Below are 24,335 nucleotides of genomic sequence, written 5' to 3'. Positions count from 1 at the left end.
TGAATTAACGGGCCAAAGCCGGTCTTTGCCCTCAACAAAGATGGCGACTGCCTCGGCCTCGGCCTGAGCGCCCTCACAAAAAATGGCAGCATGCCTCTCTTTCCATAGCCTTGCTGGTCTAAGTGCGAAGTCTTCTGCCCTTAATCAAGATGGCACCTTCCAGCGATTCCCTGCCCGGCCTCTGGCGCCTGTCTGTCGGCTTCACCGCGCGCGCCTCGATGACCCCGCCTCGTTTCCGTAGGAAGAAGCGCCGGGAAAGATGGCGGCGGCTGCGGTTTGAATTCCAGCGGCGCCGCCAAAGTCCGAACAAGAGCAGGATTGGAGGGGGCGGGGACCTGGGGAGCCTGCGGGTCGCGACAGCGGGGGGAACCAGTTGAACCCGCCGCCACAGACACCAACGCCACCACCTCCTCTGTGTCCACGATGGACTCGGTGTTGGAAGAGGACGTCACCCTCCCCGGGACGCTCAGCGGCTGCAGGTGCGGCCGGAGCTTTGCAGGGGCGCGGTAACCCGGCCGGGATTCCCGCTGATGGGGGTACACCCTAACCGAGACTTGGGGTTTCCCCTGGAGGGTGTTTGAAGGCGTCCGGACAGGGGCAGTGTGTGGGGTGGGGTCTGGGATGGGGCGTGTCTCGAGGACCCAGCAGCTTATACTGATGTGGGGGAACCGGGGGTCCCGACCTACATCACACCTGCCTCTCGTATTTCGGGAAATACTTTGAATAGGATGTGAGGGTCCGCTAAGGGGTTTTCTGAAAGAGGGAGAGGTGGGGACCTCTTGGAATGTACCACTGGTAGGGGCTGGTTGAGGAGTAGGAACCTTGGGGGCACTTGATGGTTCATTCTGACTTGGAGCTTTGCTTTCATTATGGGCAAGGTATCATGGGGTCACATAGTGGCCCCCAAGACGGAGGCAGTGAAGTGCAGTTAAGAACTGTGGCTGGAGTTGAACAGAACTGGATTAAGGTCCAACCCTTTAACCTAACCAGTTGTGCGACTTTTTAGTAAAGGGATTTAACCTGTTTTCCCGTCTGTAAAATGGACCTAATAGTTAACATCCACCCAACAGAAATTGGGGTGAAGGTGAAAAGAGAAGATGCCTTCCCCGCGATTTGCTTGGCAAGAGTAGTGTTTGGCACATAATTGGTGCTTAAAAAATGATCCTGTGTTACCATCTTTAGCATCGTCATCATCCGTATGTCAAACTGGGGACTAATGGCTGGGAGTGGCCTCCCAATGGACCTGACCCAAGAGGCTGATGGAGCCCACATTGTCTGTGGGACCTTTGGGTCGGAAAGCCTGACAGAGCCCTAGACTGCTCCAGGGCTGGGGCCGTTTGGTTTTTGGGGGCTCCTGGTGGAGAGTGGGAAGAAAGACGCGGAGGAGAGCCCTGACCTGAGTATTCATAGTGTTTATCCAGCTCTGCTGGGGATAGGCTGCTGGTTTTATTCAACAGACCCTCACTGAGAGGGTGCCCATGTTGTTTATTGTGAAACCCGGGATACTTTTAAGAGTGAAATGGATACAATTAATATTTATGCCTAGACAGCGGTCATAAACTGGTCCTATCTTGGGCAAACCTGGACACACGGTTACTGTGTTTACTGAGAACCCATTATGTATCAGGCACAGAGCAAGGCCCTTTGCAGCTCCTGCCTGACAGCATCCTTGGTAGCCTTGGTAGTTCATCATGGCCTTTTCTCTTCCTCTGATTACCACTGTCCCAACATACTGGGAGGACCTCTCACCTGGATTGTCCTCACGCCGGTAATAGTCTTTATACTACAGTGTGAAAGCCTTTTTACGGTGTGAGTCTGATGGTCAGTCTGCTGCTGTGTATATGTTTAGTGCTTCTCACCGCCATTAAGACAAAGTCCATTAATGGTCTCAGCTCTTATCTCTGTGCCAGCTGACCAAGCCATTGGGCTTTGGGACCCAGGCATAGGTGGGTTTTAATCCCAGTTCTGTATTTAACAACCCTGTGGCCTTGGGCAAGACCCCTTGGGAGTTTCCGTTTTTGTCCTCTGAAAAATGGCTGAATCTGAAAGGATTTTGACCAGTGTCTGAACAGCACAGCGACTCCGCCGATGAACACTTCTCCTCCCTTGCCTTCCTCTCCTGCCTTCGCTGTAGACATTCCTGTGACTGGTCTCTTACCCGCTTCAGACCCTCCCTGGCTCCCCAGCCCTCTCAGGACGAAGTTCTTTACCATAGTTTCCAAGGTCCTTTGTAAGTTGGCCCCATTTACCTCCTAACCTCCGCTGTCCTCTGTCCCTGCCTTTCTCGTCCCCAGACACTTCCCTCTGCCTGGCTGCCAAGCTCTTTGTCACGGGTGGCCTTGCCTTGTTCTTTCTGACTGTCGGGCCTGTGCACCGTTCTTCCTGCTGCCTGGGTTGCCTTCCCTTCTCCCCTTTTGCCTTATTAATGCCTCTTATTTTTCAGGTGTCACTTAGATTTCAATGTCAGGAAGGCTTCGCTGACATGCCCCCATCCCAACCTGGCCCCTCTGGGCTCTTCCAGCCACCCCTACCCATCACTGGCCCCAGCTCAGGCCTTATTTATCTCACTGGTTTTGTTTTTTGTTTTTTTTTTTTAAGATTTTTTTTCTTTGAGAGAACGTGCACAAGAGAGGGAGAGACAGAGACAGAGAGAGAGAGCCCATGCACATGAGCGGAGGTAGGGACAGAGGGAGAGGAGAAGCAGACTCTCCTCTGAGCAGGGAGGCCAGTGAGGGACTCAATTCCAGGACCTAGGAATCATGACCTGAGCCAAAGGCAGATGCTTAACTGACCGAGCCACCCAGGCGCCCCTACCTCACTGAGTTTTATTGACTAACACTGTTCAGTAGAAATATAACATGAGCCACCTATGTAACTTAGACTTTTCTAGGAGCCGCAATGAAAAAGTAAGAAAGAAACAGGTGAAATTAATTTTAATAATATATTGATTTAACCCCAAATTTCCATATATTATCCATCTAACTTGCAAACAGTAAAAAATGATTAGTGAAGTATTTCACATTCTTTTTTACCTTACAAAGTCTTTGACACCTGGTATGCATTTTACACTTACAAGCCCTTCTTGGTTTGGATTTACCACATTTCAGGTGCTCAGCAGGTACGTGTGGCTGGTGGCTCTGTGTTGGATGGTGCAGGGACACCTATAACGTGTCTGTCTTCCTAATTCGACTCTGACCTGTTGCCGAGCAGGGCCTGTGTTTTGTTCATCTTTGTGACTCCGGTTCCTAACCTGGTATGAGGGACATAAATGGACAGAGCTATCCCCTTTTTATAGGTGGGCACACTGAGGCTCAGAGAGGTGAAGTGAATGGTCTGGGATTTCATAGAAAAGTACATGAGTGAGCAAAGATTTACTTTATTTATTTATTTATTTATTTATTTATTTATTTATTTATATTATTTAAATTTTAGGTAGTTCCCATACAGTGCAATATTGGTTTCTAGAGTAGAATTCAGTGATTTGTCACTTATGCTTACAACACCCAGAGCTCATCAGAACGAGCGCCCTCCTTCATCCCCATCCCCCACCTAGCCCATCCCCCACCCATGTCCCTCCATCAACCCCCTTTGTCCTCTATCAGTTAGGAGTCTTATTGGAGCCGGGATTTTAATCCAGGCTTTCTGACTCCAACGCCTGGCTCTCGGTACCTGTCATACCTTCAGCTAGTTCTCTGAACTTGTGCTGAGAGGCCTCTGGGAGGATCTTAGGGAGCTGCTGCCACGTGAACTGGCCCTTCAAGAGTGGCAGAAAGGTCCTGAGTGAGACCGAGTCTCTATTAGCTGGTCGCAGTGGAAGAGAAAAATCCGTGGAATAAAATCATCTCTTTTTAAACTAACATGAGTACTTCTGGTTGGTATTTCCAAGCCCCAGTTTTAGAGACGAAACAAGTCCAGTTTGTCCTCAGACTTTTGTTGAATCGGTTGATATGCATCATTCTCTCCAAACTTGATCACCTGTGGGTGCCCCAGAGCGCTCCAGGCCTGTGAGAGTCGGGCTCAGATGCCATGCCTGGGAGCCTCCCCAACGCTAAGGCCCTTTATTAAGCCCTGCCAGGTGGTTTTGGAAGATCCTGGTCTTTGTACTCAGGACGACTGGATCTGAATGCTGCTTCGGCCACTTACTGGCAGAGTTGCTTTAGTAATTCAGTCAACCTCAGTTGACTCAGTTTCTCTTCAGTGATAACGCCTAGTTATCGGATGACTATATGGATGTCAACTTCTGGGCGTACATTACATGTTAGCTGTTTTTATTTTATTGTTACGGTGTTGCACGGTTTCCTGGACAAAATCCTTGGTGCCCACTACCTTGGATTTGTCCCTTAGTTTTCATGTCTGCGGTTCTGCCTCTCCCTAACTGTGAATTTCTGAAGGCCTGGGCCCAGGTTTGTTCTTCTGTAGGTTCCTCTGGTGCATGACCAATAAGTGCTTGCTCTCTGGTGAGGGGCAGACCAAAAGGAAATGTTTTCCTGCATGTTTGTACACAGTCATACTTTGTCAGGCCAAGAATGCCTTCACGGACTTTTATAGAAGGAGGTCGAGAAAGAGGATGGTGGGATGAAATTTTGGTGAAGGTTTGTAGCCTTGATCTAAGACTGAGCTTGGATCAGGGGTGCCCCTAGGCTTGAAGTTTGTAGAACGTGTTCCCAGTCACCAGTATAAGCTTAGTGAGGGCAGGGGCTGGCTTGTTCCCCACTGTATTTTTAGATCTAGAACCATGTCTGGCACATAGATAGTAGAGGATCAACAAATAATGAGTCAATTTTGTTCAGTCTCTAAAAAGACAAATACCATGTAAACACAGGCTCCATATTTAGCAGTGAAATGCTGCATTATAATCACTCTGAAAAAGTGCATACACAGAATGTCACCTGCTATAGTCTTTCTGGAAGACAGTTTGGTGTTAAAAATATGCCCAGGTGTGTTTTTTTTTTAAAAAAAAAATAGCTTTATTGAAATGTAATTTGTATGCCCAAAAGTTAACCCATTGAAAACAGACTAGTCAATGATTTTTTAGTGTATTTACAGAGTTGTGCAATCATCACCATAATCCCATTTTTAAAAAAAGATTTTATTTATTTATTTGACAGACAAAGATCACAAGTAGGCACAGGGGCAGGCAGAGGGAGAGGGGGAAGCAGGCTTCCCGCTGAGCAGAGAGCCCGATGCGGGGCTCGATCCCAGGACCCCGAGATCATGACCTGAGCTGAAGGCAGAGGCTTAACCCACTGAGCCACCCAGGCACCCCTCCATAATCTCATTTTAGAATACTTTGGTCATCTAAGAAAGAAACCCTGTGTCCATTAGCGGTCATTCCCTGTCTAAGCTTGGCTGCTGTAACAAAAGCATTAGAGACTGTGGCTGACTTATAGATGACAGAATTTATTTCTCCCAGTTCTGGAGACCGGAAGTCCAAGATCAGTGTGCCAGCATAGCTGAGTCCTGGTGAGAGCCTTCTTATGGGTTGCAGACTGCTAACTTCTCATTGTTTCCTCTTCGGGTGATGAGCAGAGAGAGGAAGCAGATCTTCTGTAACCCTAGTAAGGGCACTAATCCCATTCATGGGGCTCTACCTTCCTAGCCTCATCTAATCTTAATAACCTCCCAAAGACCCCACTTCCTAATGCTATCACTTGGGACAGGGAGTAGGGTTTCAACCTAGGAATTCTGGGAGGGGACACAACATTCATAACACCGGCTAGTTCTCCTCCCCTACTCTGCCCCCAGCCCTGGGCAACCACAGTCTAGTTTTTGTCCATTGATTTGACTGTTCTGGACGTTTCATATAAATGAAGTCTTATACTATGTGGTCTTCTGTGAGGTTCACCCATGTAGTGGTATATCTGTGACATACTTCATTCCTTTTTATGGCCAAATAATATTCCACTGGATATATGTAACATGTTTTCTTTGTTCTTTCATTGGCTGATGACATTTGGGTTGTTTCTGCTTTTTTTTTTTTTGGCTCCTGTATATAATATTGCTATGAACATTTATTCATGTACAAGTTTTTGTGTGGATGTGTGTTGTCCTTTCTCTTGGATATAGAGCTGGGGGTAGAACTGCTGGGCCATGTGCTAACTCTGTGTATGTTTGACATCTCGAGGAACTGCCCAGCACTTTGTACCCTCCCTCCAGCAGCAGAAGAGGGTTCTTCTGTATCTTCACAGCCTTGTCAACACTTGTTATTGTCTGTCATTTTGGTGAAGGCCAGCCTCCGGGGTGTGACACGGTATCTCCTTGTATTCGTTTATATTTCCCTGATGACTAATGATGTTGAACATTTTTTCTTGTGTTTCTATAGCTGTCTGTTTACAATTTATTCCTGAACAACATGGGGCTAGGAGCGTGATGTCCTACATACTGGTTAATCCACATGTAACTTCTGACTCCCCCCAAAACTTAACTACTAGTCTATTGTTAACCAAGAGCCTGATTCATAGACAGTCGATTAACACATATTTTGTGTGTTATATGTATTATATATATACTGTATTCTTGCAGTAAAGGAAGCTAGAACACAAATAGAATTTATTATTAAGAAAATCATAAGGAAGAGAAAATACATTTACAGTACGGTACAGTATTTACTGAAAAACATTTGTGTGTAAGTGGACCCATGCTGTTCCACTCATGTTGTTCAAGGGTCCACTATATTTTCACATCCTTTGCCCACTAAAAAAATGTGAATATGTCTTGACCCAGCAATTCCACTTCCTGTTATCTTAGAGAAATTATCACGCACCTGTACAGGGAGACCTGTATGAGGATATTCATAAAGCATTGTTTGTAGAAGGAACAACTTGGGAGCAAATTGAATTACCGTCAGGGGATCGGGTAAATACACATCCTTTCAAAAGTGAATTTTAGACTGTGACACATTGGCAGCTCATGAAATTCAATTTTGTAGGTGTCAACTAGAATTTTAAAAATATAATAGTATAGAATAGAAAGCATTTCAAGAATTTAAGGGTAATATATTTCCTTCTCTGGATTGTGGTCAGTGAAGTTTGAAAAACACTGCTGTAGAATGCTTTGTGGGAGTTAAAAACCTGAAGGTACTTCTATTTGTACTGTCATGAAAACATCTTTGGGACACATTATGTAAAGAACAGATACTTCGGAATAATATGTACAGTGTGATGGTATTTGTTTTGCTTTTAAAACCACAAAATGAAACTATGTCCCTGTATCTGTAAATACATAGAAAAAGGCCTAGAAGGACACATGTCTTGCCAACAGCAGTGACGACCTCCTAGGGGGCTCAGATGGGAGTGGGGAGTAGTCAAGAACTTTAGGCTTGTCTTTTTTTCCCCTCCCACTCCCTTCCCCCATTTTGCCCCTTCCTTCCCTTCCCCCTACCCTTCTGGCAACCACCCATTTGGTCTCTGTGGTTATGAGTCTGTTTCTGCTTTTTTGTTTGTTTTGTTTTGTAGAATCTCTATTATAAATAAAACCATATGGTATTTGTCTTCCTTTGACTTATTTCACCTAGCATAATACCCTCTAGGTCTGTCCATGTTGTTACAAATGGCGAGATCTCCTCCTTTTACATGGCTGAGTAATACTCCAGGGCACATATATACCATGTCTTTATCTGTTTGTCTATTGATGGACCTTCAGGTTGTTTCCTTATCTTGGCTCTTGTACATAATTCTGTGATGACATAGGGGTGCATCTCTCTTCATATTAGTGTTTTTGTTTTCTTTGGGTAAACACCCAATAGTGGAATTACTGGATTATATGGTAATTCTAGTTCTCATTTTTTGAGGAACCTCCATACTGTTTTCTGCGGTGGCTGCACCAATCTGCATTCTCACCAGCGGTGCAAGAGGATTCCTTTTGTCCCCACATCCTCGCCAACACTTGTTTCTTGTCTTTTTGAGTCTAGCTCTTCTGACAGGTGGGAGGGCGTATCTCATTGTGGTCTTGTTTTGCACCTTCCTGTTGGTCAGTGATGTTGAGCATCTTTTCTTGTGTCCGTTGGCCGTCTCGATGTCTTACTTTGGATTTTTTTGTTTATATATTTCTTCGCTAATTTAGGATAAATAACAGAATGAAAAATGAGTTGTTAAAAGACAGACCAAAGTGCACTTGGTATAATTGTTTTCTGAACGTGGTGCCTAGTTCCAGTCACAGCTCTCCCGACACTTTATCAACAAAGCCCGCGGTCCGCTGGGCCTTCCTGGGGCTTGTGGTGTGAACGGACAGCGGCTCTGCCACCCACGGCACAGAAAGCGACTGTGCCTTTTGGGTGGTGGTGGAGCGAGACAAGAGGGTGAGGTAGCAAAGCGCAGCTGAGCGTCTCTTCATTGACCCAACACGGAGTCGACAAAAAGCCTCGGAAAGGGTGCTCTGTGCCGGTCACTGGGAATCCTCTGCCTTGGTTCATTTGGCCTGTATCATGTTCCCCTGCAGGAAGGTGTGAGGGGCATCTATGGGCGGAGGGAGGTAGGGGCTGTAGAGGTTAAGAGCACGGGGCCTGAAATCAGGCCAGCTCGGGTCTTTCAGCTTACTAAGTTTTCTGAGCTTCTGTGTTCCTTGTGTGTGTGTGGTTTATTTTTAAAAGGCAACAATTAAAAACTACCACCTTCCACAGAAGGGCTATGGTGAGGCCACAGTGGGAGGCCACCTGTCCCGAGTGTGGTGCCTGTTCCCCTGTGGGTGCCCCACACGATGGCTCAGTAGGGTTATGCTGTACTTGGCCTTTGAGGAAGCTAGCGGTGACTAGGTGCCACATTCGTCTAGGAGCTTTGGGCGGCCCGGGCACAGGTGAGCAAGTGGAATACGGACCCCGAAAAACTGGATTTTGGTCTCTGTGTGGCTGAGATCCCCTTGTGATTTTGGGCCAAGAGGTTCTTCCCCTTTTGGGCCTTTATCTCCCCCACCGATACCGTGATAAAATTGTACCTAAGCCCTCTGCTTTTGCTTGCATAGTTCTGATTTCTAGTGGGGGTCCTTGAAGTCCCATGGCTAAGAGCAAAGGGGACGAGGAAGCTACTTGAAGCTGGAGGGTGGCTGGAGCTGACGGGAGATGCAGATGACAGAGTCATAGCATTTTGAAAGTGGTTAGGTGAAGTCCAAATAGAAATTTGGCAGGAACGAGGCAGGAACTTCTGCATTAAATAGTGGTTTCTTTTCATAAATGGAATGTCAAGTGTCATTTTTCAAGCTTCATTGTTTGCCTCTTGGAAACTTGTCTAAGACCAAATTCTTTGGCTTTGCTTGCCATGTAGTTTTCCAGTGTGTTTCATCTTCGCTGGAGTCATTGATGGGCCAGTTCAGCCCGTGGTGGTTAGTTAGTGGCTGTGGTGGAGAGAACCCCAGATTGGGAATGTGCAGACCAGACTGTCAGCTAAGCCCGACTAGTAAGCTTGTGTAGCACTTTGGACCTTTGGGCCACCATCTGCAAAAGGTGCTGATTGAACTTGTTTTTAATTTCTAATATTCAGTTTAGGGAATGGAGTTTGTTCTTCTAGTGATGGTTATTGGAGGAAATGAAGAAGTATAGAAGATTTGAAAGGAGGAGAATATCTCTCATTTTCCTACAAATGATAATTTTTTAATATTCCCTTTGTCTTCTTACAGATGCATAGCCCACTTGGTTTCCAGGAAGGATTTGAGGTGACTTTAGTGTACATGTATTTTTCTTTTTTCATAGTTGAAGCCATAGTCTACTGAAGTTTTTTTCACTTATCTTTGTAGCAGACACATACTATGCCATTGTTCTCTTGATGTTGGAATCTTATGATATCCAATTTTTTGCTTGGCTCTGATGGCAAAGGTCTATTCCCAACCCCGGAATTGGGTGATCAGACAGAATTTTCCTCAGAACAGGATGGATTTGGATTTAGAAACATGGAGAGAACAAACTACCGGAAAGTCAAGCTGAGCGTGCCTCAACCCATCGTTTATAGCTCGGGACAGGGAAGCATTATTGGAGGTTAGACAGAAAAGGCTCGGGTTCTGGATTTGGTTGTCCACTTGACTGCCATGTGACTCTCTGGCCAGGCTGACTCTGTGCCCTAGTGCCTCCCTTTGAAAATGCATGGACTCTTGGGGCACGGGCAGCTCTCACAATGGGAAATCTTTCATAAATTTCCAAAGCGCTGGATATTTTATGGTAACAGTAATATTTTGTTCCTATTTTTGGAGTGCCCTCAATGTGCCAGGTGCCTTGCTGGGCACTTTGTGTCTTTGATATTCAGTGACTTATGAAGTAGCTGCTTTTCACCTTTTACGGATGAAAGAAGTGAGGCGGGGAGGGGTATATGACAGAGCTTAGAATAGAATCTAGCGTAGTGTCTTTTCTGGCCAACCACACCTCCTGTTATGGTTCAGTTTTCTGTCAGTGTCTCCAGATCCTCACTTAACCTGTTTTTATAATTCAACCAGTAAAATTTCTTGGAGTTTGCATTTTTGTTTGACTTTTTAAAAGCGTCTGAGTTGGTATCAGGTTCTTAGAAGCTTAATTTTTGGTCGTGGTAGGCATGTCAATAGTGACAATTCTAGTAAAGACAAAAACAGTGTATAGCACTTATCGAGTGCTTACTATGAGCCAAGTGTCATAAACATGAGCTCATTTAATCTTTACAGGGAGGGGGTGGTAAAGCCCCATGTAGCAGGTAAAGCGAGACTCAGAAACGTCAGTAGCTTACAGTTGGCACAGTGTCTCTGCGCCTGGCATATATACGCTACTTGGAACACTTGCTGTCTGAATGAATGAATGAGGAATGACCGTCCTTGCTGAAGGTCACTCAGCCAACACATGTTAGAGCCCCAGAGCCAGAGTCCTTCCCCTCTGCGCTGTGTGTCTCCCAGTGAGCTCAGCTGTGCGCTGCTCACTGCCTATGGCCTGATGATTGTCAAGTGCAGTCCAGGCAGTCCTCACAGTCTCTGTTGTTCAAACACTGACTCATGTCTTCCTGCCCATGCTCTCTCCTAGTGGCCTTGTTCCCAATTTACCGGACGAAGTGGATGGCATCAGCCCCATTGCTGGTTTGGGAAGTGGTGGTAAGTATATAGAGCCGGGCATTCTCTTGACCATGGGGCCCTTGAGGCCTTGGGCCTGGGACTGGGCTTCGAAGTCTCTGGGGCCCAGAGCCTACCCAGGCATGGTGAGGGGCTCTCTGGCAGTGTTCAGTGTTTTTGTACCCACTGAATTGCTGTCTGCCTCCTTCCATAAACACTGGCGCGGAGGAATTGAAGTCCTTTATGCCATATTCCATGAGCTCGATTTCTTGCCACCAGGCTCGTAGAGATTGAGCCGGCGTTCGCCGAACTGGGCGGCTTTGCGGAGGCTGGACTGACTGGGTCAGGCCTGGAGGATCTGCTGGTCTCGGCCGCCGAGCAGCGGGGGGCCCCTGCGTGCTGCTGAGCGTCCGTGTGCCAAGGCCTTCCTGGCAGGCTGCTGGATTCCATTTGCTGGTCGAGGCCCAGCATTCCTCCACGGGCCTGCCCTTTGGAGACAAATAGTTGGTTAGACCACAGGAGACGGCGCTGAGGAAATAAGCAGTCTGTTGTGTTTAAGCTGGATTAGGAGGAGACTTTCCACGGGGCAATTTGGCTTTTGCTAAGCATTCTTCATAATTTTTGTTTCTGAAAGAAGTGAATGCTGTCATAAGCATCTGAGGGATGTGCTGCTAATCTGCCTTGTTAAGTATCTCAGAGAGGATTTCACTTGTGGTTGTGTTTGTGTTTTTGTTTTCCTCTTCTCCAAAGTGATGAGACATGCAGAAGGAAGAAGTTTTAAGAACAGATAGTATCAGTGTGATGAGGTGTAATTTCTGGAGAATATTTTAACTTATAGGCCCCCTCAGGTTTTCCTTGAGAACGTGTTAACTTCTTCTTCTTCTTTTTTTTTTTTTTTAAGATTTTATTTATTTATTTGACACACAGAGGTCACAAGTAGGCAGAGAGGCAGGCAGAGAGAGAGAGAGAGAGAGGAGGAAGCAGGCTCCCTGCCGAGCAGAGAGCCCAATGCGGGGCTCAATCCCAGGACCCTGAGATCATGACCTGAGCCGAAGATAGAGGCTTAACCCACTGAGCCACCCAGGCGCCCCGAGAGCCTGTTAACTTCTACCTTAAACGCAAAATCCATCAGTTTCTGTTCTTCCTGTGAGCAGGCAATTAGAAGTGGAGAATTGATAGGACTGCTCTTTGCTTCAGCCCATAGTGTATGTTGCCAAGCCCTGGGCTAAATGCTGGGATTCAGCCTTGAACATGGTTGTGACCCAGCCTGGAGGATAGAGAGTTCAACAAAGAAATGTCATGGTAAATCATATGATTCATGTGATGAACAAAGAAAAAAGGTGCCGTGAGTGGGGATGTGGGTGAGGTGGGCCAGGCAGTGAGGGGGTGGGGGGGGTGTGCCCTAGTGTGGAGAAGGTGGGCCAGGCAGTGAGGGGGTCAGGCGGAGTGGTACCCTGGTGTGGAGGAGGTGGGTCAGGCTCGAATTCTTAAGACAGTGATCGTGGTGCTGAGACTTGGGGAATGAGTAGGACCAGGTAGGATGCAGGCGTAGGTAGGCGAGCATGGCCAGTCTGAGAAGCAGGAAAACAAGCCTTTGTGCCCTTTGCCTGGTACACAGGGCTCTTGACAGTCTGCCCCTGCCTCTTTCCTGAGCCTCTTTTGGGTCAGTGGTTTCTGAAGACCATGCCTACCTCTGGGCCTTTGCTGGGAAGTTTCTTTTTCCTTTTGTCTTCCTCTGCCTGCTGCCTCTTTGAGACTCAGCTCAAGGCTCACCACCGTCTTGGCTCTCCCCAGGCTCATTTCTTGCTTTTCTCTCCAAGCTTACACGTTTCACCTGTTTCAGTTCATTTATTCCTTTTGGTGACTTTAAAACATTCAGGATCAGACCCTCCTCCCCTGCTCGTCATCCTGCCACCTGCTTTAAGCCACCGTGGTCTCCAGCCTATCCTGACTGGTCCCCTTGTTTCCCTCTAAGTGCCTTCAGTCTGTTCTCAGCGAGGCAGCCAGAGGTAGAAACCTAAGTCCAGGTGTGTTACCCCTCAGCCACGGGCCCTCTGGGGGCTCCCTGTCCCAAGAAGAGCCCACAAGACCGTACGCAGTCTGTCCGCCAGCACCTCACATACCTCCTGTCCTGTGGTCGCCTTTGCTGACTGCTGGTTCTCGCGGGCGCGGGGCTTCTCACTTTGCCCTTCTCTTCAGGTTTGCCCGATGGGCACCTTCTCAGTGCAGACTTCCCGATTTGGCCCTGAGTCCGCTCCCCACTCTGGATCTTTCCAGTCGTTACCCACTGAAGTTTTCTCCGTGGCCTTTCTCACCTTCTCACATCCTATGTCATGATCCTGTTATTTTGCTCATTTCCATCTTCTCTCTCGAGCCCAGCAGCTCCATTTGTTTGTTTCCCGATGTAGCCAGATCTAGAATTGTGCCGGGTGGAGAGGAGGCCCCCAGCGCATATTTGTTGGAAGAATGGATTCATTCACTGATGCCGTGCACGTTCCCCCAACATCCGAACAGCGCCAGGCACTCTGTGAGCACGGTGCCAGTTTGGTTACCCGCCTGTCTTGCCCCCTAGGTCAGAGCCTTTTGAGCACAGGCTCACCGTCTCTTTGTTCCTTCTTTCCCCAGCACCTAGCATGACGCTTGGCACACAGTAGGTGTGTAGTAAGCGTTTGTTGGAAGAAAGGAACTGTGGAAAGCTTTGGGCATCGGCCAAGTCTGTAATCACCCTGAAGCGGGGACGGGCAGTTTCCAACCTGCTGCTTGCATTTGGAAGTAAAACTTACGGGAACGCAGCTTCCTTACTTACGGATTTTCTGTGACTGTTTTTTGTGCTACAACAGAAGAGCTGACCAGTTGTGACAGATTTCGGGCTTTATGTTCTACAGAGCCTAAAATATTTATTGTCTGGCATTTTAAGGAAAAGTTTGCCAACCCCAGTCAGTGACCTCTGCTTCAGTCGCTGGCACGTGAAGAGGGTACACCGCGCAGCAGGAGAACCGTATGACAAGCACTGGGGAAGTGCCTATCAGCACAGTTTGGCTGGGCCCCATGCCTGGCGCGTTTTTTGGGTTTGTTCTCTGACACGTTACACTGGGGCTACTTTAAGTAATTTGTAAATATTTGAAATATAATGGTTTAGAGCTTTCCCTAGACTCAAGCCAGTAAATCACAACAGACAGAAAATGCCAGTAGGATATACTGTGGGAGCTGTTCTTGCCTTTTTTTTTTTTTTTTTTTCCTTTTTTCTTTTCTGGGCTCTATTCCCTAATAAAGTTTCTGGGCAATTTGCATACCATGCCGTTTTCCTGTGTCTGTTTTACCTTTTTTATAGTGCTCCCAAACGTGTCAGAAGAAACGGTGTCTCCCACCAGAGCACGGAACATGAAGGACTTTGAAAATGTAAGTGGAGATGCCACATCATCTTCCCTCACACACCACGTCTGCTGCTGCTGTCCAGCCAGGCCCGGGGGGAGCTGTAGTTCTTCAGAAGTGTCGAGGCTGGATAATGCCAGAGTCAGGGGCAGTGCCGTGTCTTATGGGCGTTCTCCGTGTGACAAGCCCATACCTATGCCTGCCGTCAGCCCTTTTGTACACGGGGCCAGACACGGGTTCCGCCAGGATCACCAGTTTCTAGCTTTGGGCAGTTTGGTATCCTCCCTGTGGCCCGGACATAAGGCTCTTCCCAGACCACCCAGTGAGAGGAGCTCACGTTTGCCAAAGGCGTCCCTGTAACGTAAGGCATGTTACCAATGGTCCCATTTAGTCCTTGCCAGAACTCTTTGAGACACTTATATTATCCCCATTTTACAGATAAGAAATCTTAAGCCTAAGAGAGATTCGTTTACAGTCACATAATTCTCGAGTGGCGGAGCCGGGATTGGAATCCAGGTTTTTAAGGATTCCATTATTCTTCCCACTGCCGTCTGCCACTGCCTTGCCTTTTGCAGGCTTCATCTTTGTTGCTGTGGAAGGAGACGGGAGCTGCCTGTCCCCAGGTCTGCATACAGAGTGAGGACGGGTTACGTGGTGACGGATCCGGCTCCCGTGCTAAGTGTCTTCCAGCATCGTGTTTTTCATCTGTTAGTGGAGGGGGCTTGTTGTCAAGGAACAGGAAAATAAGGTTATTTTTCCAATTCCAATTCTCCTTAACAAGTTACCTGTTCAGCGTGCTCATTTATCATGGGAAGGATTAGACCCTTCTTCATTTGTAGCCAAATGAAAGCCAGACTATGCGAGACACAGGAGATGTTTATCAGGGAGAAGGTGGAGGACAGAGAGAAGGACGCTGCACAATTACGTTTCTCTCTCCCCAGTTGTCTTTACAGAACAGAGCGGTACTGTCTCTGGATTTAATTTAGAATACTCATTACTGCTAATAGTTATCTGCAAACCACCAGTGACCAATTGAAGAAATGACTTGTCAGATCTCTAATGGAAACAAGTAATTTCCGAGCTTTGAGTTGTTCTAATTTCAACTGTACAACCCGATCTATGCTGTGGGGTCTGGGGCCTCAAACAAATGAGATTTGATTATTCCACATCGTGTATAATTAAAACGTGCTCTGGTATTAAATGGCTGTTGCTGTTTTATCATAAGAGTAATAATAGCTGCTGTTTATTGAGCTCTGGCTCTAAGCTGGGCACGTTAAATGTTTAGCTCTTCATGTGTGTTCCTTTAATATAAGAGCTGCTCCGCAAGATACAGAGTTATTTAATTTTTGAAGGGCACCATTTTGAATTTTATTTCTAGATGGAAAAACTTAACAGAATCTTGGAATGGTGGTTTCACATTTAATCGCATGCCTTTTGAATGGGAAGGAATCTGAGAATTGAGTCCAACCCTCATTCTGTAGGTAGGAGACAGCGAGGCCCAGCATGTGACACGAAGAGCTGCTCTGGGAGGCTGTCTGTGCCACCTGGGGGCCCGGCCTCTGGAGCCGGCTGCCTGTGGGGGAACCTTGGGCCGGTCCCGTCATCTCTCTGTCCTTTGTCTCTGCCATGAGCACAATCACAGTTTCTGCTACTTCGGGCCGCAGTGAGGGCGGAGCGGGCGTGTGCGTGTGAGGCGTGGGGAGGCCAGACACCGAGTTCCTTCTTTGTGTCAGCTCTTTCTCCTCACCGTCGTGTCGTCCGTCCGCTCTTCTTTTCCTTAACTCTGTCACGGACTTAAGTCTCCCTTCCCTAGATGGGTTCCCGAGGACCTAAACATTGTTTTTCTTGAAGGTGAGAGGGAGCCTTCTATGCTGATAGGTTTTAGGATTTATGTTTTTTCTTTATGATTGAGGTCCTTCGGCTGCTGTTTGGTTTTTATGGCATTAATATTTTTTATTGTAGCATTTTCCAGAGCAAATTCTGCTGTTGAAATGGAAATGACCACAGTGTTCTCAGCGTCTCCCTTTCAAGTCTTTATGAGTCACTGAAATGTTCCATTTGGCCTGAGCTGCGAAGTGCATGATCTCTGTGTGGTGGTGGTCTGAACTTTCTGTGTGATGCTTATAGGAAATGCTTTTGGCATTGAATGCTAATTTTAAAGTTCGCATGCATGTTAAGGAGGGGTTGGAATACTTTTGATTTAAAGGGAAACTCAGGCTTCCTAATACTTTTGATTTAAAGGGAAACTCAGGCTTCCTCTTATGCTAGTCTCAGATGCTGGGAAACTGAGCGTCAGGGTCTGTTAGCTAATGTCTCGCAAGACATCAGCCTCCTGGTTTTGGTCAGAGTTCATCCATTCATTGACAGATATTTTGAATATATGCCCTGTGCCAGGCTGTGTGCCCGGGACTAGGGAGTCTGCAGTAGATGAAGACCAGGCCCAGGTAGGCGTCCCTGTCACAGGCTGGTTGGGGAGATGGATTGGGAAACAGAGCAGTGACAGACGTAAGTTCAGAATGCTGTGGGGGACAGAGGAGGGCTCTGAACCTGGCCTGGGGGATTCAGGGAAGCCTCCCTGGAGGAAGCATCCCTCCAGTTGGGTCATCAGGGACAAGGAGGCATTAGCCAAGGTGAGAGACTAGGAGAGCATCCCAGGCACAGGGACTCAATGTGGGCAAGGGCAGCACAGGAGTGCTGGGCTCAAGGGGTTTAGGGGATTGTAAGCTCCCTCTGGCTGGAAGGGGGCCATGTCCGGGATCCTGAGACAAGTAAGCCACCAAAGAAGGCAGGGGTTTGGGGTCTTGTGTGTTACACTGCTTTGGTTGACCTTTGTCTTGAAGATGAAGGGTTGCTGGTGGTAGATGTTAATCTGGGAGGGAAATGACCAGAATTGTGCTTTTAAAAGCCCCTGGGGTTGGTGCTGGGAGGAGGGAACAGCCAGCCTGGTGGTGGGCTGTCGGTGAAGGGCTGCTGCGAGGGTGATGCTGGAGCCCAGGATGTGGTCAGGAGGGGTCAGAAAGCGGGCAGGGTCCCAAATCTGGGGGAGCTCCTCCTGTCCCTTCGTTGGACACGCAGGTGCTCTGCAGCCCAGGGAGGGCACAGACTTACCCAGGCTGGGAAGCAGGTCTACACGGGCAGATCTTTCCTTACTCCAGCATGTGAAAGCCACTTTCCTTCTTTTGGGTCTTTCAACTGGTGGTCTCTTGTCTCAGAGCTCATTAGCTGAGGCTGTACTCACCGATAGGGCAGGCCTTAGGGGAGAAGGCTGTCCAGTCCGCTTGGTCTTCGGTAGGAGCCTGTCTCACTGGTCCTTTCTAGCTGAGAGTGTAGTGGGGGCTCCTGACCTGAGGAGGCCTGGCAGAGGCAGCGTTTAGTAAAGGATTATGCTGTTGTGGTGAGACCTGTTCTGGATGTTAGAGTCAATCGATTTTTCTCTCTCGCTCTCAGAATTTTTCGGGTGATTAGGGAAGGCCCAGAACCTGGATCAGCGTAAATGTTCATGTTGCTATCTTTATCTGTACATGGAAAGTTTGAATTCTGGCTTTTCCTGTGGCTTCTAGACAGAGAATGACATGGGTAGCTTTCCATTTCAGTTAATACAGTGGATAGTATTATTTAATGACCAGCTGTTCACAAAGACTTGTATTAAAAGGGAGGCTAGAAACGTAGTTCACATAATCTCTTCCTGTGGGTCATCCCAGGTGGTTTCTAATTTTTCACCTTTTTTTTTTTTAAAGGTTTTATTTATTTATTTGACAGAGAGAGAGAGAGAGAGATCACAAGTAGGAAGAGAGGCAGGCAGAAAGAGAGGGGGAAGCAGGCTCCCCGCTGAGCAGAGAGCCCGATGCGGGGCTTGATCCCAGGACCCCAGGATCATGGCCTGAGCCGAAGGCAGGGGCTTTAACCCACTGAGCCACTCAGGCGCCCCTGATTTTTTCACTCTTACGAAGCTTTGATGAGTATCCTTGTGCGTATATCATTTTACGGTTCCAAGATGAGGTCCTTAGGGTAAATTCTGCAGCTCTTGTCTCACAACCACCTGCCCTGAGGTGCCGGTGTTCTTGTATCTGGGCCTTTAGTCCCTTCTGTTGGCAATTCCTGGTCTCAGCTGAGGCAGTTGGTCAGATTTAGTGTTTTACCTAGGAGGTTTGCATCACTAGATTTGTTCTGTGACCTGTCTATGGTGAGTTACTTATCCCCAGAGAAGAGATGCCCTTGTCCTCCACCCCATCCCGTAGGCCCTGCCTGGAAAGCTTTTCATGCACCGTGGTGTTCGTATATGACATGGACTGGAGAATGACCAGGAGGGGGCTTTAGGTCTTGCTCTGCCACTAACTGACCTATGAGCTTGGTTAAGTCGTTTCGAGAAGCCCATCTGTAAAGTGGGGCCGGTACTGTCTTTTGAGTCAGGGTTTGGGAAGCATCTCATGGGATGCCTGGCATATGGTGGGTATATAAATGCTGGTGTGTCCATTCTAATCTGAGGACTGTTTATCACAGCCAACTCCCTCGGTTCTGGGGACATTGATAGGTCCCAGCAATGTTCAGTTTCTCTTGATCCATCTGTGAAATTTTTTTGATCTTGGAATGAAATCCTTAACTTCTTGCCATGGTCCACAAGACCCTGCCCTGTGTGATGGGCTCGTCCTGCGCTGCTGAGGTCAGCACCTGCCTGTCTCCATTATGCCCTGTGCTCGGCTGCACGGGCTGCTCTAACTAACCCATGTGGGTAGGGCCTTCTCACGTGCTCCTCCCTCTGCCTGGAATCCCCTTTCTCCCTCTCCTTGAATGGCAGGCCCCTGCCCTTCATGTCCCAGCTTTAATGTGACCTCGTTAGACAGGCTGTCCCTAACTCCTTCCCCAAATTGCCAGAGACCTCCATTATTCTCTCTGATAGCAGGCACTCAGCACCCGGCCTTTTCCACTCTGGATCTTACAATTGTTTGTAATTACATGTCCTGTTTATGTACTTGCTTAACATGTGTCTTTCTACTCTCTCCCTGGTTCTCAGCAAACCTAACAGGATGGTGGGTGCTCAATAAATGTTTGTTAACTAAATGAATGTATGACCTTATATAAGAAACCAGATCTGTAAATTTTGGTTGCCTTGTCTGTGACATGGGTAAATAATTTCTGTCACGTGCGGTTGTGATGAAGATGAAGTTAACGGACGCCGGGACAGCTCCTGGGGCCTTAAGCCTGCGGCGGGGTGGGGGCTGCTGTTGTTGAGATAGTGGCTAAGACTGGTAGTTGGAGCAGGCTGGAGTTTGTGATTGGGGTGGGGCCACACTGGGTTATAGTAGAGCAATCAGTAATGCAGGCAGGTGAGGCTAAGAAGGGAGAACAAGGGGTGTGATTCGAGCAAGGCAGGAGACCAAGAACTGTGTGGGAGGCGGGTCAGTGGACAGCGTTCAGGATGGTCTGTAGCTGGCCAAGTGGGGTTGTGGCCGCTGTCCTTGGTGCTGGCTGTGTTCCAGATGGGACTTGGCAGCACCCAGGGCTGTGGGACTCAAGTTTGACTTGTGGCTGGTGGGCTGTCTGGTCAGTGTTAAGTGCAGGGTTCACCCTTGCTTACGGCTCGTCCTTGGCCTCCTGCTTACCAGATTGAATGCTGTATGTTCTCACACCTCTGCATGTCCTGCCCGTGCCCTCCAGAACCTGGCCAGATGGCGGGCTGGGCAGTGTAAATTTTTACAATCTTTTTGAAGGCCATTTGGAAAGAGATTTTGATAGTCATAAAAATAGTATTACTCTTGAGTCCAGTAATCTGTTTTGGGGAAATTTGTCCTAGGAAACAACCCAGTGGAAGGAAAAAGCTCTGTGTGTGAAGCTGTTTGTTGCCACATTGTGTACCATTGTGAAGAAATAGAAACAAGGGAATTGTGTTTTACATTTTTTATCTCTTTGTCTTGCAACAAGTTCCTGAGGAAGGTGTTTCACAGATGAGGTTGGAGAGCTCACATGACTTGCCTGTGAGCATGGTGTGTTGAGAAACTAAAAGAGGCAAATTTAAACTGGTCTTTTTGATTGTAAAGCCTGTCCGCTTTCCAGGAGACCCACTGAAACCATAATCTCTCAGTAGAGGAATGGCCAAGTAGTTGGCTGAGAGCCAGTGCAGTGGAACCTAGGGTGGTTATCTCACCTGATAATTATGAATAATTCTACAACAACATAAAAAATATGTACGACAGACCAGCAGGCTGAAAAAAACATAAAAAGATTGGTTTTGTAATGTAGTTATATTCCAAGTGTTGTTTGGGGCTCAGTTTTTAAATTCTGTTATGGCTACAGTATTGTTTGTGAATAAACAGATGTTTGCCTAGTAACGGTTTTCGTGATTTAAAGACACGAGGGAGAGAATTGGAATCAGAAACCGATTCCAAAGTGTCCTCCTCATTTTACAAACCTCGCTTAGCTGCTGCTGGCAGAATGATCTCACATATTGTATTTTTGAGCAGAGGTGAACTTTGGGCAGCAAGAGGTCATGGTTTTTGTGATGTCTAGGTGAGTGGCCTAACAGTTTTTGGACTTTCAAAGAGCATAGAAAAAACTGATGATGGCCCAAAGATCTGTTTATCGAGGGCTTGAGTGAGACCTGGGTTCCTTTGAAAGGTGTCCTCTGTTTTCTGCCTGCAAGATAACTCCTATCATTGTCACAACACTCCCATGAGGTAACTGAGTTTTATCCTTATTTATGGATGAGCCAGCAGTGCCTCAAAGATGTTAAATAATTTTCCCAAGGTCACATGGCTGACAAGTGGTAGCACTGGGAGGTCAGTCTTTTTCCAGTGACCTGAGAAAAGAGCCCTTTGCTCTTTGAAGGGCCTTGCTCTTTGCCCTTGCTGCCTTGAATCCAAAGATGACCTGGCGGGGTGAGCTTCAGCTCTGAGTGCCCAGACTCTTGCAGGCCACTGAAACTGATCACCAGAGTTAGATGCCTTGCTCAGATTTTAGTAGAGGTGGGCCTAGGTGGAGTTGCCCTGGTTCTTTTTTATGTTGTTGGCTTTTGTTTTTCTTCCCTTCCTGATGGAGCTCTAGGCTAGGCAAGCTTTTGACGGGGAGTGGGAGGAAGCCAGAGTGACAGCAGCTTCTTCAGAGTCTGTCCTGCTGCTGAGCTGGGGCCTCTTTCCAGCTTTGGAAAGCACCACCCATCATCATGTTGGGAGGTTTCCCATTTCAGATGACTGCAGTTCCACAGTCCTGGGGTTCCAAGGGCTGGGATGTGGCAAAGTACAGCTCATGTATTAGCTTATGTTTCAGCATTAAGTTTCTAAGTCATATTTGGTGGGTTTTATTTTGGGGGTGTTTGTTCCTACTATATGGTAAGCTGTTTTCAGTTTTTCCAGCTCAAGGTTTTTTTTCCCCCCGACTTCTTATTGAATTTGATTCTCATAAAGGGAAAAATACAAATGAGAAGATTATTAATATATTTTAAGTCCTTATGTCATGCTAGGTACAATACCAAAAATTCTAATTAATTTCTTTTAATCCTATAATCAGTCTCTGAGATAAGTATTCCTGTAATCTATAAAAAGGAATGGAGGCACACAGAAAAATGAACTTGACTGCGGTCATACACCTAACAGGGTGGTCTGGATTGTATTCACTCATCTGTTTATTTGCTCCTTTAATAAATGTTGATGCAGCAGCCACTGTGTTCCAGATACCGTGCTGACACCTCAAGGGAAACAGCTGTGAGCAGATAGCTGATGTCCCTGTCCTCCAGAAGTGGAATATAGTCCTATACTCAGAGTGATAATGAATAATAGATGTGTAAATAAGTGAGTACAGATTGTAAAGTGTTCTAGCAAGAAAATTAAGAGTTCTGTGTTCAAGAGTGACGAGGTGGAGGTTGTAGAGACGGGCCCACTTTTGATGGGGTGGTTAGGATGGGCCTCTGAACTGTGATGAGAGCACGGGACTGAAGCGGCCACCAAGTGCTGCCCGGAGAGCCAGGCGGCAGATGGGTTTGGTGCATTTGAGGACCAGAAAGGAGGCCAGTGAAGTGAGAACATGGTGTGTGAGGGACAGGATGATAGGGAGGCTGGAGAGGAGGCAGGGTGGTCAGATCATACAAGTCTCAGTACCCATGGCAGGGAGTTTAATTCTAAGAGCGATGGTCAAAAATCAATGGTGTGATGGGAACCAGATCTGAATCTGAAGTCTGTGGACTCTCCTTGTATCATATTGCCTTCGAGAAATTCTTCTTCTTCTTTTTTTTTTTTAGATTTTATTTATTTATTTGGCAGACAGAGGTCACAAGTAGGCAGAGAGGCAGGCAGAGAGAGAGAGAGAGAGAGAGAGGAGGAAGCAGGCTCCCTGCCGAGCAGAGAGCCCGATGTGGGGCTCGATCCTAGAATCCTGGGATCATGACCTGAGCCGAAGGCAGAGGCTTCAACCCAAGAAGCCACCCAGGTGCCCCTCTTCTTATATATATGTAGAGAGAACGTGTGTGCGTGCTCACCCGTGTGCGCAATTAAGTGGGTGATGGGCAGGGGGAGAAGGAGCAAGAATCTCAAGTAGACTCCCCAATGAGCGTGAAGCCCAACACAGGGCTCCATCCCACCATGCTGAGATCATGATTGGAGCTGAAACTGAGTCAGACGCTCAACTGACTGAGCCACCCAGATGCCCCAAGAAATTCCTAAATGTATCCACCCATCCAGTCAGGCAGCCACTGGGTATTTAGTAACTAACTGTCTCTTAAGTTTCAGACGAGAAGTACAAGGTGAGCGTACAAGGTGAGCGTGGCTCCCAATTTCCTGGAGATGGCTTGGTTAGAAAAGCAGGTTACCAGCTGGTGCAATGCAGTGTGATAACTGCTATTGTAAAGGAAGTAGAGGGCATGTGGAAACATGTAGAAGGGTCCCCAGTCCAGCGTAATGGGGCTAGTCAGGGAAAATCTTATGGGGGAAGTGGTATTAAGTGGAGAACAGGGCTGGCGTTGTGGGAAAGATGGTGCCTCTAGTTGATAGTGTTCACTTGGACCTATCTGGGGTTTGTATTAACCTTGTCAAGGCTGATTGGCCTTTCTCTTGTTTTGTTTAAAACTCCTTTACCTATAAATAGGACAGATATTCTTTCAAGTGTTGTTAAGAATTGTAGCAATGTGTACAATGCAGGTATTCTAAGCAAACTCCATAAATATTTTATTGCTGGCTGTGTAATAGAATAAGGCTTCTCTTTATAGGAAGCATCTGGTGGGGTAGACTTTTTTGTTTCAATGTTTTATGTGCTGTTTCCTTAAAACATTTAAAGGGAGGCTTTAATGAACTTACCAATTGTTTCTTGTGCTGTTCTCGTTAGTGACAAAACAGAAAATGTGTTAACAAGAGGGCCAAGGACAGACAGTTTGATGCAGAGTCTGTTGAACGTTTTCTTTTATCCAGTCCAAATATATATATATATATATATATATATATATATATATATATCTATATCTATTTCTAAGATTTTATTTATTTGACAGACAGAGATCACAAGTAAGCAGAGAGGCAGGCAGAGAGAGAGAGGGGGAAGCAGGCTCCCTGCCAAAGCAGAGAGCCCGATGTGGGACTCAATCCCAGGACCCTGGGATCACGACCCGAGCCAAAGGCAGTGGCTTAACCCACTGAGCGACCCAGGTGCCCTGTCCGAAAAATATATTTATTGAAAAGTATTATATGCTCTAACCAATTATTTTTTTAAAATGCTGGACCCCTCTCCCACCCCCCGGAGATGTATTAACATTCGAGTATAGCTATTACTATTTTACTGTATTTCATTTTAGTTCTTTTAAAATCAACTTTATTGAAATATAATTAAAACGAGCAGAATTCACCAGTTTTAAGTGTTGGATGAGTTGTGACGAGTGTGTACTCCCTTGTAAGCTGTCATAATCAAAATACACATATATATATGTATAAAACATATAAATATGTGTTTTTTGGGGTTTATGTCTGTACAGTTCTAGGCTAATATAACCATCACCACAA

General features: G+C 47.0%; 1 protein-coding gene across 12 annotated transcripts in view; it reads left to right on the top strand.

The window, feature by feature from the left end:
- Positions 1 to 226: 226 nt before the first annotated feature.
- Positions 227 to 24,335, top strand: part of CDK5RAP2 (CDK5 regulatory subunit associated protein 2) — a 169,251-nt gene continuing 145,142 nt past the window's right edge. For 7 of the 12 annotated variants that reach the window (XM_082694995.1, XM_082694991.1, XM_082694990.1 and 4 more), the window contains exons 1-3: positions 227 to 479; positions 10,964 to 11,031; positions 14,321 to 14,388. In XM_082694995.1, the coding sequence (XP_082551121.1) occupies positions 424 to 479; positions 10,964 to 11,031; positions 14,321 to 14,388 (192 nt within the window). In that variant the 5' untranslated portion in view covers positions 227 to 423. The remainder of the gene's footprint in view (positions 480 to 10,963; positions 11,032 to 14,320; positions 14,389 to 24,335) is intronic. The other 5 variants (XM_082694985.1, XM_082694993.1, XM_082694992.1 and 2 more) reach the window with 3 other exon arrangements.

Source organism: Mustela nivalis, assembly GCF_964662115.1.
Source record: "Mustela nivalis genome assembly, chromosome: 13".
NCBI classification, from domain to species: Eukaryota; Metazoa; Chordata; class Mammalia; order Carnivora; family Mustelidae; genus Mustela; species Mustela nivalis.
The sequence above is the reverse complement of the archived record's forward strand: the minus strand, read 5'-3'. Positions and strand labels throughout refer to the sequence as shown.